We start from the raw sequence: 17,614 nt of genomic DNA, 5'->3' as shown, positions 1-17,614 counted from the left end.
GTAAAACCCTGCTTCATCTAAATAAACCATTTTCATATAAATATACTTTTTTAGTAGTATGTGCCATTGGGTAATCCTAAATAGAAAACTGCCATTTTAAGTACTAAGGGCCGCCCCCTGGGATCATAGGAGTCACAGTGCACACAAACAAGCCAAGGCACACATACATGCTAGGCCCCATCAGCCAATGAATGGGCAGAGTTCTGCCTTTTGCTCCCACACTACTTCCTGTTACAGTTAGAGCTGCATCACTTCCTGTCAGCTGATCTCTGAGGGAGCACACAGCCCATCACAAAATGGCGGCTCAAGGGAAAGGATGTAAAAGGGCAATATTTACTGATATATATATTCCAGTTTGGTGATTATTTAATAGGTCACAACATGATATAAACTGTCTGTTGGTTACATATTCATCCTGGGGGGATAGTTTTCACTTAACATTTCAGCAGGTTTGTACCATTACATAAAGTACGGGGGGGGGGGGGAATCCAGCCATTTTCGGTTTCAGTAAAATCTGAAAGATAAGGATGGTTGGAATCATTAGAAAATTTTAGGTCAGTTCTCGAAAACCTAATTTTCACTAAAGCCACGAATGCCTAGTCATTTATTAAAACAGCCTTTTTTTATATTTACACATTTAATACACCGCCCAGCATTATAAATATGAACACACACAGGGTTAATATATTCAACGTGTGAATTATTTTGCTACCAGAATGTTATTGTCGGCACCATTACTACAGCCGAACCGTGAACTCAGTAGAAATGTTGGAATAAAAATGGATGATCGGATCAGGACTTTCCAATCCAGTTATAAAGAAAATAATAAAGTTACACAGACAAGAAAGGTAAAACAGAAACCTTAATAAAAAGACAATGGTTGCCCCGGTGCGGTATCCCATAGCAACCAATAAGATATTTGCTTTTTTACAGGTGACCAGCGATGAGCAAATCTGCCCCGAAACTGCAGAAAAATTAGCAAAACAGGCAAAAAACTTCATGTTAAATCAGAAGCAAACTTACGTTTTTATTTATCCTGCCTTGGCTGGCTGAGGATTGGCTGGGATCACATGGCTGAAACAAGATAAAGAACACAAAAACAAATGTACTTAATACTAATTATTCCTTATACATTTTATTATTACTATTATTATATTATTCCTTAATAATTCCTGATCCAGCAAACAGTGTCCTGGCCTATAGAAAACGCTAGTTATAGTTATATGGCACACACCGGCTCATAGTTGGGTCGTATGGAAAAATCTTAATGAATAAATAATATAAATATCATATAAATATAATATAAATAAATAATATGAATCATGCAGATTGAGAAATAATGTTATTGTTACATCCCCACCAGCTTTATTTGCCAAAGAGCAAACAGTCTAATAGGAATATACTTGGGAAAGCCCATTGCACAGCAACGTGGGGGCATGTTGCAGATCCCATAAACCTCATTCCCCAATAAACACGGATGGCAAGATGTTGGCTAGATGTTGTTACACTGCCCACAGATGGGCTTGCAACAAGTATAACTGGCTGGCAGTTTGCCCAAAGTTGTTGCATATGAGCAAAATGCTCCAATGACATAGACCCAAGTGTGCCCCATAAATACTGCCCTTAACTCAGTGCATCACCAGCGCATTATGCCCAGGGCAATCCATCAAATACAATTTAAACAAAAAAAATGTGAAACAAATGTTTTCCTGCACCCCAAAATTTATATTTTTGTACTTATTTTTCTATATTATCCCCTCCTCTTGCCATCTGTTCCATGATCTCTCGCTTCCCTTTCTCCCCCAATACCTTCCTTTTTTCTTCATTCCCTCCCTCTTTAGTACTGTTTCTCATTTCTGTACCCCTTTGTCTTCTTATCTGCCCCCCATTCTGCTCTGGTCCCTCCTTCTAAAGTCTCCGTTTTCATTCTACTCTGCCAATATTTTGCTTTCCCCTTTATCCAATCGTTTATCCAATCCTCTTTATCTTCATTTCCCCTTTATCCAATCCTCTATCCAATCCTCTTTATCTTTATTTCCCCTTTATCCAATCCTTTATCCAATCCTCTTTATCTTTATTTTCCCTTTATCCAATCCTTTATCCAATCCTCTTTATCTTTATTTCCCCTTTATCCAATCCTTTATCCAATCCTCTTTATCTTTATTTTCCCTTTATCCAATCGTTTATCCAATCCTCTTTATCTTCATTTCCCCTTTATCCAATCCTTTATCCAATCCTCTTTATCTTTATTTCCCCTTTATCCAATCCTTTATCCAGTCCTCTTTATCTTTATTTTCCCTTTATCCAATCCTTTATCCAATCCTCTTTATCTTTATTTCCCCTTTATCCAATCCTGCCTTCTGCTTTTCCTACATGTTTTCTTTTGTTGGACCTGTTTTATTTTGCTCTCTGCCCTTCTCCTCTTTATTCTGCCATATGCAATCTTTTCAAATCTTACCTCCCCCTTTATATTTCATCTCTCCTCTTATGCTCCTTCTAGGTAGGATATTTTTCCATTTATTAATGACATCTCAGACTATATGCTAACTTGGTGCAATTTGTTACATAATAATTTCCCTTTGTTAGTGGTACCCAGTAGGGATGTCCCTTATCTCCACTAATATTAGTTATTGTTGTCAAGCCACTAATCTCCTGCATTCAGGATCCCCTGGAGGTGGTTGGCCTTGTAGGAAAACATATGTCCTTATATGAGGAGAACATACTGGTGTAGTTCTCAAATCTTAGACCTACCCTGGGGGTCAGTAATTGTAGCCAGTACTAGGTACTTCCCTTCACACTAGCACTGTATTGGGTGCTCCTGTATTACACACTATCATTATTCAGCCCATTGGGGCTCCTCAATATGAATGTAGCTTTCCTGAAGCTGCACAAACTTTACTTCCCAGAATGCACTCTATTAGTAATTGGCAAAATCACATTCGCCATTGGCAGAGGTGCCCGTATCCCTTTATAATAAAACTAAAATCATGTATATACAGGCACATATCAATATATTCTCTCTTGTTTGGAGTTTACACATAGTTGGATTCTGTAGTGTTTGGAATTTTTATACTGGTCAGTAAAATCAAAATCAATAATAATTTACTCCTTATAGGGAACTTTAGTTCTTCCATCTATCATTTCGTTATATGGACACCCCTGCCTTTGGGATATAGTGATGCCCATGAAACTACTGTGTTGTTCGGCCGACCCACTTCTTACTTATTGACCAATAAATGAATTGACCAATTTTTATTAAAAAAAAAACAAAAAAAAACCTTTGTCCATCCCATAACTAATTCTATACATTATCATATGAGTGAGTGGCTGATATACTGTGTTAGGTACAATCCAGTGTGTAGGGAATATATATGTCTGTGCCGTACCTTGGCTTAGAATGCTATACAGTCTATTTATCTTTAGTTCCACATCTGTAGGTCGGGACCCAGATTTGAGGGACTCCTTATCCCGGGCACTGAACAGGAACAGCTCACAGGCCCATCGGCCAATGCTCCCCTGGCTCTGTTGGATACTGCTCTTTGCTGAATCACTGCTGTCCTCCAGGTCATCAATAACCACAATTACCTTTTTTCTTCCTGAGCACAAAATAGAAAAAGTTACTGAAATATTCTAACTTTCATACTTACAAATGCAGCCAATAGAGAGCATGCACTAACATAACCGCAAAAGGTACTTGTATTATGCCATTCATGTAATATAATTAAAGGGGATATAAACCCTGCCGCACAGCGCTGCTCAACCAAACGTTACTCAGCTGTTGCTGGACTACAAATCCCAGAATAATGTAACATATAATGAAGGGTGAGGCATGCTGGGAGCTGTAGTCCAGCAACATCAGGGTTGTATTTGTACCTTTTTAAATTAACATGTGATATAATGTAGAGAGTGAGATTCTGAGACAGTTTGCAATTGGTCTTTATATTTTGTCATGTGTGTGCCTATCAATTATTAAGCTTTTTGGTATTCATTTTTTATTATTTGTGGTTTTTGAATGATTTCCCTTTTTATGTAGCAGCTCTCCAGTTTGGAATGTTAGCAGCTATCTGGTTGCTAGGGCCCGAATTACCCCAGCAACCAAGCAGTGTAGTGAGTTAGATAGGAGAGGGCCTGAATACAAAGATAAATCAAATATATATATATATATATATATATATATATATATATATATATAAAACAATAACATTGTAGCCTCACAGAGCAATAGTTTTTTTGGCTTCTGGGGTCAGTGACCCCCCATTTAAGAGTTTGAAGAAAAAAGCAAATAATTAAAAAACTATAAAAAAGACCAACTGAAAATTGCTCATTCATACTAAGAGTTAATTTAAAGATGTACTACCTCTTTAACACTCTTGGGGAAGATCAATAAGCCTTATATGCCCCTTTAGGCTACTGGGGTCAGTGACCCCCCATTTAAGAGTTGGAAGTAAAAAGCAAATAATTCAAAAACTATAAAAAAGACCAACTGAAAATTACTCATTCATACTAAGAGTTAATTTAAAGGTGTACTACCTCTTTAACACTCTTGGGGAAGATCAGTAAGCCTTATATGCCCCTTTAGGCTACTGAAAGGCACCGACCGGGACTTTGTCATTCCTATGATTTAAGTCCAGAACTGAAATATCCACCTTGGTGCCCACACCCTGGAATTACCAGCAGTGAGTAGTTACAAGAGTCTTGTCTTGGAAAAGCTATATGTACTATTTGCACTATTTATGGGTTTAGAGCTTAATACATAAAAAGTCACCCGCATTCTATTCATTCCTATGGGATTTTTGGAAGCGTAATGAATAAAAGGTGGGTGAGTTTTTATGTATTGAGCTCTAAACTCACATTTTGATTGTTGTTCATCTTTGTTTGTTGTTTTAACTTGTAATATGAGAGTAATATTCTGAGACTTTTTGTTCAGCAGCTCTTCGGTTTGGAGTTACAGCCACTTTTTGGTTGCTAGGGTCCAGATTTCCTTGGCAACCAGGGAGCGGTTTGAATGAGAGGTTGGTATATGAATAGGAAAGGCCCTCACTAAAGCAATATGTTATAAAATGTAACAATAAAACTGGAGCCTCACGGAGCAATAGTGTTTGGCTGTCGGGGTCAGTGACCCCCATTTGAAAGCTGCAAAGAGTCAGAAGAATAAGGCAAATAGTTCAAAAACTACAACCCCAATGGTGGGGCTCTAACAAAGGGAATCTTGTTACCCAGAGATTGAGACAAATGTTCCAGTTCCTGATCATAGAGTGAATCTGTCACATCGGTGACGTTTATTCTCCCTCTTCTCTTCGAGTGATACAGGATGGCAAATGTACAGCCGGAGACATCACTTCTGAACTGGGAGAAGGTGTTTGAGACGTATACAGGCCGTGTGTCTGTCACTTTCTTACGGAAGTCTTCTGAGTTTAGCAGAGTCACTAACCAGTTATAGGTTTCCTGGGATTCTCGGGAGCAAATTCCAACTGTCAGATGCTTTTAATGGGAAAAGGAACAGGCGATTGTTACACTACAAACATTACAAAACACAATTACATTATCCCATTTTACTGTGAACATTCCTCACACTGAAGCTGCATTATATTGGATATAAGTTCCCTGTATAACTCAGCCTGCAGCCCCTCAGTGACTTCTAATATCCTTATCATTTACAGTAGGGGGTACATTATCCCTTATAATACATGAGTGATACTCAGAGTTCCCTGTATAACTCAGCCTGCAGCCTTGTGTCTTTATATGGGCACAGAACCCCTCAGTGACTGCTAATATCCTTATCATTTACAGTAGGGGGTACATTATCCCTTATAATACATGAGTGATACTCAGAGTTCCCTGTATAACTCAGCCTGCAGCCTTGTGCCTTTATATGGGCACAGAACCCCTCAGTGACTGCTAATATCCTTATCATTTACAGTAGGGGGTACATTATCCCTTATAATACATGAGTGATACTCAGAGTTCCCTGTATAACTCAGCCTGCAGCCTTGTGCCTTTATATGGGCACAGAACCCCTCAGTGACTGCTAATATCCTTATCATTTACAGTAGGGGGTACATTATCCCTTATAATACATGAGTGATACTCAGAGTTCCCTGTATAACTCAGCCTGCAGCCTTGTGCCTTTATATGGGCACAGAACCCCTCAGTGACTGCTAATATCCTTATCATTTACAGTAGGGGGTACATTATCCCTTATAATACATGAGTGATACTCTGAGTTACATTTCACTAATGCACATAAAGGACAAAGAAAATTTATCTCTATGTCAAAGCTCCTTTTAAAAAAAAAAAATGCATTGGCACAGGGGAAAAATCGGCACCTCCACTGGATTATGGTTTACTTATGTCACCTTTGTGTTACCTTTTTGTATGATATAGACAGTGATATTCTGAGACAATTTGCAATTGGTCTTCCTTATTAATTATTTGTGTTATTCTAATTATTTAACTTTTTGTGCAGAAACTTTCCAGTTTTAAATTTCAGCAGTTATCTGGTTGCTAGAGTTCAAATTACCTTAGCAACCAGGGGGTGGTTTGAATGAGAGACTGGTATATGAATAGGAAAGGAACTTGATAGTAATATAAGTAGTCATTTGGCTGCCGGGGTCAGTGACCCCCCATTTGAAAGTTGAAAAGAGTTGGAAGAAGTAGGCAAATAAAAAAACAATCACAAATAAACAATGAAGACCAATTAAAAAGTTGCTTGAGATTGGCCATTCTATAACATATTAAAAGTTAACTTAAAGGTGAACTACCACTTTAATAGAAGTCTGTTTACTTTCCAACAAAACAGACTAAAGAGAGAGAGAAAGTATTCTATTTACTTACAATAATATATATATATGTTTACTTACTTTTTTGAAATGTACCCGTGTCTTCTTTTGCTTTGGTTTGCCTACAGTGTTACATACAATATATAGTCAGAGGTTGCTCCGTTCAGTGATGGGTCAGTATATGTATTTTATACATGTTATATATCAGACCTCCTAGCATTCCTTTGATCCTGCTTAAAGGCAAACTACACCCCCAGAATGAATATGTAACCAACAGACAGTTTATATTATATTAAGTGGCCTATTAAAGAATCTCCCCAAACTGGAATATATATATCAGTAAATATTGCCCTTTTACATCCTTTCCCTTCAGCCGCCATTTAGTGATGGGCTGTGTGCTTCCTCAGAGATCAGCTGACAGGAAGTGATGCAGCTCTAACTGTAACAGGAAGTAGTGTGGGAGCAAAAGGCAGAACTCTGCCCATTCATTGGCTGATGGGGCCTAGCATGTATGTGTGCCTTGGCTTGTTTGTGTGCACTGTGACTCCTATGATCCCAGGGGGCGGCCCTTAGTACTTAAAATGGCAGTTTCCTATTTAGGATTACCCAATGGCACATACTGCTAAATAAGTATATTTATATGGAAATGGTTTATTTAGATGAAGCAGTTCTTTACATATGAACTGTTTTCTGTAATATATTTTGAAAGAGAACTACATTGTTTGGGGGTATAGTTTAATGCACATTTTCACAAGATATATAGCAAAAGTTGCTGGGATTCTTTCTTTTGAAAACTTTAGGGACCTTGTTGTAGAATGTATTACATAATATCTAGCACAAATTCCCATTCCCTATGTTACATGTAATTTACTGCATGTGGATTGGTATTTACCATATAGTATAGTAAATGTAAGTCTTTATCTTCTCATTATCTTTAACCCAACCATAACACTGTCCCACTGCGCCCCCTAGTTTTGCTATAAAAGGTGCTGAAAAACATAATTATAGATGCAAGAAAATTCCCCAATGAGAATAATACTGACCCAAAACTTAATTATAGATGCAAGAGAAGTGACCAATGAGAATGCTGATTCCCAGCACTGTGTCAGGCCCCTTGCTGGTACCTTACATATAGAGATAATTATGTCATTTTCCCGTCATTATAGGGCACAGGAATCAGACATGGGGATAAAGGGACAGACTTGTTCAGTGCTGGTGAACAACCCCTTTTAAGGGAGGAATGCCCCCTAGATCTAGCCTTGTGCTCACAAATCCTGTCTGAAACCCAACATAAGCAGCATGCCTGCCCTGCCTTGTGAATGCAAGATTCCTTACCCTTTTGCTCTTCCAAGACTTTTTTTAATTTATCCAGTTTTTTCTTTATTTTTCCATTTCCAGATCTCCCATCATTGATTGAACTTCTATGTTTGTTACGGAAGAGCAAAAGCTTCTGGGCTTTAGCTTTGACTACTTTTTTTACTTCTTTCTTTTTTATGTCCTTCACATTATCCATCACCACAATGATTTGGGCCTTCTCTACAAAGATAGAAAGAAAATCTGTCATTAAACAGAGAGTTAAAATAAAAAACTGAACCAAAAATGTCTTGCATTTGGGAATGGACTGGTATCATCAATCAGAACAATCATATAATGATCTATTGAATAGATCTCTTTCACGGGTTTCTTTGGTGGCTTTGGAAGTATGTTTTCCAAATACACTGTGTTGTTTCTTACACTCCCACAGTAACCAGCAATTAAAAACAACATTAGGTAATGAAGAATATCACAGCCCTAGAGAGCTGGGAAAGTTTTATTGTGCAATATTGCTTTAAGAATACAACCCTGATGATGACAATAATGATGTTGTTATTGTTGTTGTTGGACTACAGCTCCCATTGTGGTTTAACCCTTTCATTGAACAAAGCGGAACTTCTACTTCTAAGATAAAACACCCTAAATATGAATGCCAGGGGTCAACTGAACAGTTTGATGCCCAATATGTATAGGTTTACCTAAGTATGTGGCATGTAGGGGCCCCAATGGGAACATACCCCCATATGATCTATCATTTCTGTTATTTCAGCTTCAACACATTTACATCATTATATGTGGGATAATGCTAGTAAAAAGTACATTCACCCCAGAAAGTCATATATTTTTGGAAAGTACACATTCCCCCGAATCTAAAATGGGTACCCATGTCTTTCTACTCCAAAGTACCAAGCCACACAGCTTTCCTAAGTTTGATGATTTTTATGGCATTTCCAAAAATCACCTCAAAACCTCCACTATGCAGCATCTTATTTTCTACAGGTCATTAGGTACCAAGATAAAACACCCTAAATATAAACCCCAGAGGTCTACTGAACAGTTTGATGCCCACTGTACATAGGTTTATCAAAGCACATGGCACTTAGAGACCCCCAAATATACCTTGTGCACACTAATTTCATGGCTTATCTTTACCTAATTCATAAACACATGGCAGTTTTATGAGGGGTAGAAACTGCAGAAATGTAGGGTGACCCCAGAAAACCATATATTTTTGGAAAGTACAGATTTCCCCCAACCAGAGTGGGAGCTCTATAAACCCACACTTCTAGTGGGGTAAACAAATTTACACTGATAGGTGTCTTTTACAAGCATTAGACACTTACCCATCATTCAACTTGTATTAATGTTACAGATGTATGAAAACTTTGCTGTATTGGCCTAGTCTCCTGGTGCCAAAACTTTCCAGGATGTCAAATAAGTCTCTGGCACAAAATTCTCTTGATAACCTTGTTCTCTCTTTGGGGCACATTTACTAAGGAGTGAAGCTTCGCCTCGGAAAGCTTCGCCATACTTTGGGCAACTTTGCAGGCAACAATTCGCCTAATTCATCAATATGCAACTTTTCGCCATGGAAGAGAACGCAGACATATTAATCTGCACTTCCAGTGCGGTAAACAATTTTCCACCCATAGGTGCCCTTTAACATTCATTATATGTTACATTATTTTGGGATTTGTAGTCCAGCAACAACTGAGTAACGTTTGGTTGAGCAGCGCTGTGCAGCAGGGTTTAGTGTCCTTTTGAGAGTTCCCTTAGCCCAGCGATCTCCAACCAGTGGCTCGGGGGCAACATGTTGCTCCCCACCCCCTTTGATGTTGCTCCCAGTGGCCTCAGAGTAGGTGCCATTTTTACATTTCTGGCTTGGAGACAAGTTTTGGAAGCCCAGAGACACAGTATTACTCCAAGCAGAGCCTCCTGCAGGCCAGCAGTCCACATGGGGCTAGCAAATAGCCAATCACAGCCCTTATTTGGCCCCCCCAAACAACTTTTTCATGCCTGTGAGACTCACCAACCTTTTTTACATCTGAGTGTGGCTCATAAGTAAAGTCTGTTGCCCTTACACATGCCACAGACTTGCACCCAATGGCCATTACTAATGCCATGCATTGGAAGTGGCACAAGTCCCACAAATCCAGTAACTTGTACCTGTGTGCATTTACCATACTCTTGCAATTTGTGGCACACATTCTCTTACAATGGATCCCAGGTGGGATCCATTGGCAGTTTTTGCAGCTTTTATAAATAAGGCCTTTCTCCTCTACATCTCCTCTGTCTGTGCCTTCTCTTCCTAACCAGATTCTAGCATCTCCTTTGAGCAGTTATGGAAATGCCGCCTAGGCCCATACTTTTGATGACAGACTGTATGGGGGAAAAGGAGGTGGCAGATAGACACGCCATAATGTAATTGGACGGTAGGGCTTCCAGCTGGGAGGATCAAAAGTGCACTGAGAAATCTGCCATACCAGCCTGCCCTTTATAATGGATGAAGAATGTTTGTCTGATTGTGGTGAATTTAATATGTATTTTTATAATGTGTTAAATGTCATTTTCTTACCGAATTTAGCAAATAATGGTTCCCATTTAGAATCTTCAAGCAATTCGTTCACTTTTGTCAAATCTATTCTGTTTTCTTCCTCGTAGTGATAGAGAATAGCGACATCACATCTGGAGATATTTTCATTGTGTTCATTAATGTTTATAGAATGGGCTTTTTCAATTATCTCATTAAATTGCCTTTCAAGTATCTCCTTTATCCATCTGTGTGTCTCTGCTTCTATTTCTGTTCTGTAGCAAATTGCAATACTCAGCAGCCCCTGCAAAATGCACATATTAAAGGAATAACCGGCATTATTTCATGCAAATTATAACCATGTTTGGCAAATTAAATTACAAGTATGAGCATATTTACTAAACAAATACATAGCATATACATAAAAAATGATAAAAAAATAAGCCTATCTTTTTGCAGCTGAACCCTGTATTAAAGGGGATATAAACCCTGCTGCACAGCGCGGCTCAACCAAACCTTACTCAGCTGTTGCTGGACTACAAATCCCAGAATAATGTAACATATAATGAAGGGTGAGGCATGCTGGGAGCTGTAGTCCAGCAACATCAGGGTTGTATTCTTAAAGCAATATTGCCCAATAAAACTTTCCCAGCTCTCTAGGGCCCGCATTGGCAGCATTGAAATGCAAAAGAATCCTCCAATGAGAATCCCAGCTGATCTGTATAAATCTGGCTCCCTGTTCTCTGTTCCTGCAATTGGAGTTGGGAGCATTAAGCACAGTTTCCCAGCACTGAACAAGTCTGTCCCTTTATCCCCATGTCTGATTCCTGTGCCATATAATGACGGGAAAATGCCATCATTATCTCTATATGTAAGGTACCAGCAAGGGGCCTGACACAGTGCTGGGAATCAGCATTCTCATTGGTCACTTCTCTTGCAATTAAAATTAGGTTTTTGAACTGTAGAATTCTCATTTGAGAATTTTCTTGCATCTATAACTATGTTTTTCAGCAACTTCTATAGCAACACTAGGAGTTCTGAGCTCCGACATAGGAGGGGTAGTTTTGGAGGTATCTCTTCCAGGCCACATTGCCTGCAGTGTAGGGATCCAAGTGAATTGGGAATCAGGATAAAGAATTCCCTGAGGGGATCCAGGCCACTAAGGGCTGTCACAGAGGCAAAGTGAGATTCCTGCCGAGTCTGTACTCAGGGGAGTGTCAGTCTGACTATGATTGGTTAGCTTGTATGCATGTGCAATACAATAGGGAGTGGCTAAAGAGACTAGACAGGGGTATAGGGAGTAGCACAAAAGTTACAACAAATAATAAAAATAATACATTATACAAAGAGCCTGTACTCAGTTTAAAATAAGATAATATTTTTCCACTAGTGTTTCCTCTGAATTTTTAAATACAATATAATTTCCCTGTTAGCAGAAAATGTTCAATAATTTACTGGAGGAAAAAAACCCACTGAAAGGAATTATAATGATTTCTAAACAACTAAAATGATAGGAAGCAATTCACTAAAAAAATCTAATTTTATATATATATATATAATATCTACATTACAGTAAACTGCTCTGTGAATGGGACCTATGTGAAGTAAACATGGGGCTGCATACTTACAGACATGCTGGGACTGATTATTAACAGCCCAAATCTGATGTTCGTTGCAGGAGCTCCGATGTTCCTTTCTTTATGCAACAGAAGCAGGAGACAAATTATTAAAAAAGTGAAAACAATGTATTTAATTTATATTAATCCAATATTTCTGATGGATGCCTGTAAAACAGTGTCTGTGTTACCAGCACTGAACAAGTCTGTCCCTTTATCCCCATGTCTGATTCCTGTGCCATATAATGACGGGAAAATGACATCATTATCTCTATATGTAAGGTACCAGCAAGGGCCTGACACAGTGCTGGCAATCAGCATTCTCATTGGTCACTTCTCTTGCATCTATAATAAGTTTTGAACCCCCAGTGACTGCTAATATCCTTATCATTTACAGTAGGGGGTACATTATCCCTTATAATACATGAGTGATACTCAGAGTTCCCTGTATAACTCAGCCTGCAGCCTTGTGCCTTTATATGGGCACAGAACCCCTCAGTGACTGCTAATATCCTTATCATTTACAGTAGGGGGTACATTATCCCTTATAATACATGAGTGATACTCAGAGTTCCCTGTATAACTCAGCCTGCAGCCTTGTGCCTTTATATGGGCACAGAACCCCTCAGTGACTGCTAATATCCTTATCATTTACAGTAGGGGGTACATTATCCCTTATAATACATGAGTGATACTCAGAGTTCCCTGTATAACTCAGCCTGCAGCCTTGTGCCTTTATATGGGCACAGAACCCCTCAGTGACTGCTAATATCCTTATCATTTACAGTAGGGGGTACATTATCCCTTATAATACATGAGTGATACTCAGAGTCCCCTGTATAACTCAGCCTGCAGCCTTGTGCCTTTATATGGGCACAGAACCCCTCAGTGACTGCTAATATCCTTATCATTTACAGTAGGGGGTACATTATCCCTTATAATACATGAGTGATACTCAGAGTTCCCTGTATAACTCAGCCTGCAGCCTTGTGCCTTTATATGGGCACAGAACCCCTCAGTGACTGCTAATATCCTTTATCATTTACAGTAGGGGTACATTACCCCTTATAATACATGAGAGATACTCAGAGTTTCCTGTATAACTCAGCCTGCAGCCTTGTGCCTTTATATGGGCACAGAACCCCTCAGTGACTGCTAATATCCTTATCATTTACAGTAGGGGGTACATTATCCCTTATAATACATGAGTGATACTCAGAGTTCCCTGTATAACTCAGCCTGCCAGCCTTGTGCCTTTTATGGGCACAGAACCCCCCAGTGACTGCTAATATCTTATCATTTACAGTAGGGGTACATTATCCCTTATAATACATGAGTGATACTCAGAGTTCCCTGTATAACTCAGCCTGCAGCCTTGTGCCTTTATATGGGCACAGAACCCCTCAGTGACTGCTAATATCCTTATCATTTACAGTAGGGGGTACATTATCCCTTATAATACATGAGTGATACTCAGAGTTCCCTGTATAACTCAGCCTGCAGCCTTGTGCCTTTATATGGGCACAGAACCCCTCAGTGACTGCTAATATCCTTATCATTTACAGTAGGGGGTACAGTATCCCTTATAATACATGAGTGATACTTCAGAGTTCCCTGTATAACTCAGCCTGCAGCCTTGTGCCTTTATATGGGCACAGAACCCCTCAGTGACTTCTTATATCCTTATCATTTACAGTAGGGGTACATTATCCCTTATAATACATGAGTGATACTCAGAGTTCCCTGTATAACTCAGCCTGCAGCCTTGTGCCTTTATATGGGCACAGAACCCCTCAGTGACTGCTAATATCCTTATCATTTACAGTAGGGGGTACATTATCCCTTATAATACATGAGTGATACTCAGAGTTCCCTGTATAACTCAGCCTGCAGCCTTGTGCCTTTATATGGGCACGGAACCCCTCAGTGACTGCTAATATCCTTATCATTTACAGTAGGGGGTACATTATCCCTTATAATACATGAGTGATACTCAGAGTTCCCTGTATAACTCAGCCTGCAGCCTTGTGCCTTTATATGGGCACAGAACCCCTCAGTGACTGCTAATATCCTTATCATTTACAGTAGGGGGTACATTATCCCTTATAATACATGAGTGATACTCAGAGTTCCCTGTATAACTCAGCCTGCAGCCTTGTGCCTTTATATGGGCACAGAACCCCTCAGTGACTGCTAATATCCTTATCATTTACAGTAGGGGTACATTATCCCTTATAATACATGAGTGATACTCAGAGTTCCCTGTATAACTCAGCCTGCAGCCTTGTGCCTTTATATGGGCACAGAACCCCTCAGTGACTGCTAATATCCTTATCATTTACAGTAGGGGGTACATTATCCCTTATAATACATGAGTGATACTCAGAGTTCCCTGTATAACTCAGCCTGCAGCCTTGTGCCTTTATATGGGCACAGAACCCCTCAGTGACAGAATTACTCACATATTTGTTATGTTATTAGTTTATATTTTTCCCAGGGGCTCAATCAGATTCACATGGATGGCTATATAGTAATACTTTTCTTAATTAGACACATAAGAGAATAATAAAAGGGATTATTTCTCCTTGGGTAAAATGGCAGAAATGTCATTAACTCACAAGTTAATCTGAAGGGGGGCACAGGCACAGTGACAGCCCAGCAATAAGGTTATTTGATATTTCCAATCAAAGTAGAATAAAGAGTAAAGATTAGGAATATGTCACTTACCATTCAGACTGTCGGTTTTGGCATAGCTGAACTGTAAAATACAAACAGACTGAAATTATTCTGTTTGCAAAGACTGAGTCCTAATTTATGACTGAAGTGTTAGTGCTGACTTACTAACATAGGTGCTACATTGCACCAGTTCAAAGAATCAAAGAAAAGGTCTGATTGGTTGTTACGATAAACTGCAGTGGAACAACTTAGCGCCTGTGTTAACCTAAATGTAAATAAACTGGGCAGATGTGCAGATCATAATGTCAGAGCTGGAGTTTAGTTCCTTAATAAGCAGACAGCCTTGTGATTGGTTGGCTTGTATGCATATTTAATAGTGAACAGGCAGTGGGCAAGCAGGCTGAAGTAAGAAGAATATTGTAAGTCGGTCACTAAGCTCAGGCCACTGATATCATCCAAGAGCAGACTGAGCTCACTGTGGGCAACTTCATTTCTATAGGGCTTTGGGCTCTAAAGCTCAAAACAAATCAGAGCTCTAACATTTCTAGCCATATGCTTTTTAGGTTTTTGAATGTGCATAGCTGGGAAAAGAGGTCAGAGGAACGAAGGGCAAGGAGTCTGGTGGAGAAAAAGCCAGAAAAGACTGTGGCAGAGAGTGAGAGGAGTTTGGGGGCAGGATTCAAAGTCAGAGGAACCTGTGGGGGGTACAAGTGTCAGAGAACAGTGGGGGGAATGAGAGTCAGAGGAGTCTGTGGGGGGTACAAGTGTCAGAGAACAGTGGGGGGAAATGAGAGTCAGAGGAGTCTGTGGGGGGTACAAGTGTCAGAGAACAGTGGGGGAAATGAGAGTCAGAGGAGTCTGTGGGGGGTACAAGTGTCAGAGAACAGTGGGGGAAATGAGAGTCAGAGGAGTCTGTGGGGGGAGCAAGCATCAGAGAACACAGTGGGGGGAGTGAGAGTCAGAGGATTCTGGGGGGGAGCAAGCATCAGAGAAGACAGTGGGGGGAGTGAGAGTCAGAGGAGTCTGGGGAAGGAGCAAGTGTCAGAGAGGGCAGTGGGGTAGCGAGAGTCAGAGGATTCTGGGGGCGGAGCAAGTGTCAGAGAGGACAGTGGGGGGAGTGAGAGTCAGAGGATTCTGGGGGGGAGCAAGCATCAGAGAAGACAGTGGGGGGAGTGAGAGTCAGAGGAGTCTGGGGGAGGAGCAAGTGTCAGAGAGGACAGTGGGGTAGCGAGAGTCAGAGGATTCTGGGGGCGGAGCAATTGTCAGAGAGGACAGCGGTGGGAGTGAGAGTCAGAAGAGTCTGGGGGCAGAGCAAGTGTCAGAGAGGACAGCGGGGGGAGTGAGAGTCAGAAGAGTCTGGGGGAGGAGCAAGTGTCAGAGAAGACAGTGGGGGGAGTGAGAGTCAGAGGAGTCTGGGGGAGAGAAAGTCACAGGAAGCAACAGAGGAGTCTGTGAGATTACAGACAGAGAGTAAGGTGTGTGTATAAGGGGCAGGACCCAGGGGGAGGTACAGAGGCACAGAGTAAGCTCTATTCCGAGAGTTAGAAAGGAATTGCCTGCAGATAAACACTGAGAGTTACTGCACAGAATGTGGGAAGCAAACAGCATAAGGAGAGTCACATTACCGTTCCTTCCTGCTTCAGGCTTTCAGCCTTTTCTCCTAGCTGGGCTCAGTGTGTCCTGTACCTGTTCCTGAACTCTCCCCCGGTGCTGCACTGCCTGTCTCTCCCTGTGCTGCGCTGCCTGTCTCTCCCTGTGCTGCGCTGCCTGTCTCTCCCTGTGCTGCGCTGCCTGTCTCTCCCTGTGCTGCGCTGCCTGTCTCTCCCTGTGCTGCGCTGCCTGTCTCTCCCTGTGCTGCGCTGCCTGTCTCTCCCTGTGCTGCGCTGCCTGTCTCTCCCTGTGCTGCGCTGCCTGTCTCTCCCTGTGCTGCGCTGCCTGTCTCTCCCCGCCCCACCCCATGGGCTCTGCATTCCTCCCTCTGCCCTTTCACTTTCATTCTGACTGGCTCTGTTTCACCCAAAGCAGGTTCTGCACAGCATTTATAACATAACAATGGTGGCTTCTTGAGTAACTCAGAATATTGCTATTATATCAGGCTGGTTGTGCAAAACAGTATGTGGAAAAAAAACCCATTGATTTTAGTGATTTTTTTGGATTTTTGCGATTTTATTGAATTTCCCATTGTTCTTTGTTACTTGTCATTGCCCATGGAAATATTGTCTGCTATATATCAAACTGGGTGCCTCTGTACCCCACATAGTTTGGTAAATCTATGCATATAGGGCATCAAACTGTTCAGTAGGCCCCTGGCGTTCATATTTAGGGTATTTTATGTTGATACATTACAAAATGTGGGGGTACATAATGGAGCAAAGTGCAAGTTTTGTGACGATTTTCAGAAATTTCATAAAAAACGTTATGTTTAGCATAGCTTTGTAGTTTGCAGTAGAAAGATGTATTTACTCATTTCGTCAGAATGTGTACTTTTGGAAAATATATGGTTTTCTAGGGTCTCCGTACTGTTAGGGGGGCTTTTGGCACATAATACATATACCGGCAGTTTAGATTGTAGTTTGGAGTAAAAAGGCATGTGGGAGATATGATGCTTGAAATTGGAAGCTTTGAGGCATTTTGTTTTTAGAATTTTCATAATTTTTTTACAGAAAATGCTAAATTCAGGAAAGCATTGCTGTTTGTTA

The 17,614-nt window shown here is 40.5% G+C and overlaps 1 protein-coding gene across 2 annotated transcripts; it reads right to left on the bottom strand.

The window, feature by feature from the left end:
- Positions 1-355: 355 nt before the first annotated feature.
- On the bottom strand, positions 356-16,702 carry LOC100487625. 2 transcript variants are annotated; one of them, XM_012971455.3, is made up of 10 exons: positions 16,541-16,702; positions 14,967-14,997; positions 12,252-12,319; positions 10,669-10,927; positions 8,115-8,315; positions 6,861-6,901; positions 5,217-5,481; positions 3,387-3,596; positions 1,024-1,074; positions 356-514 (listed from the first exon to the last, which is right to left on the bottom strand). In XM_012971455.3, exons 3-9 carry the CDS (start codon positions 12,255-12,257, stop codon positions 1,067-1,069), a joined length of 990 nt encoding a protein of 329 aa, XP_012826909.2. In that variant the 5' UTR covers positions 12,258-12,319; positions 14,967-14,997; positions 16,541-16,702; the 3' UTR covers positions 356-514; positions 1,024-1,066. The 2 variants fall into 2 exon arrangements, with proteins under 2 accessions (XP_012826909.2, XP_031749599.1); XM_031893739.1 differs by lacking the exon at positions 12,252-12,319.
- Between the last annotated feature and the right edge of the window lie 912 nt (positions 16,703-17,614).

Source organism: Xenopus tropicalis, chromosome 9 (assembly GCF_000004195.4).
Source record: "Xenopus tropicalis strain Nigerian chromosome 9, UCB_Xtro_10.0, whole genome shotgun sequence".
NCBI classification, from domain to species: domain Eukaryota; kingdom Metazoa; phylum Chordata; class Amphibia; order Anura; family Pipidae; genus Xenopus; species Xenopus tropicalis.
This window is presented reverse-complemented; position numbering and strand designations above follow the sequence as displayed.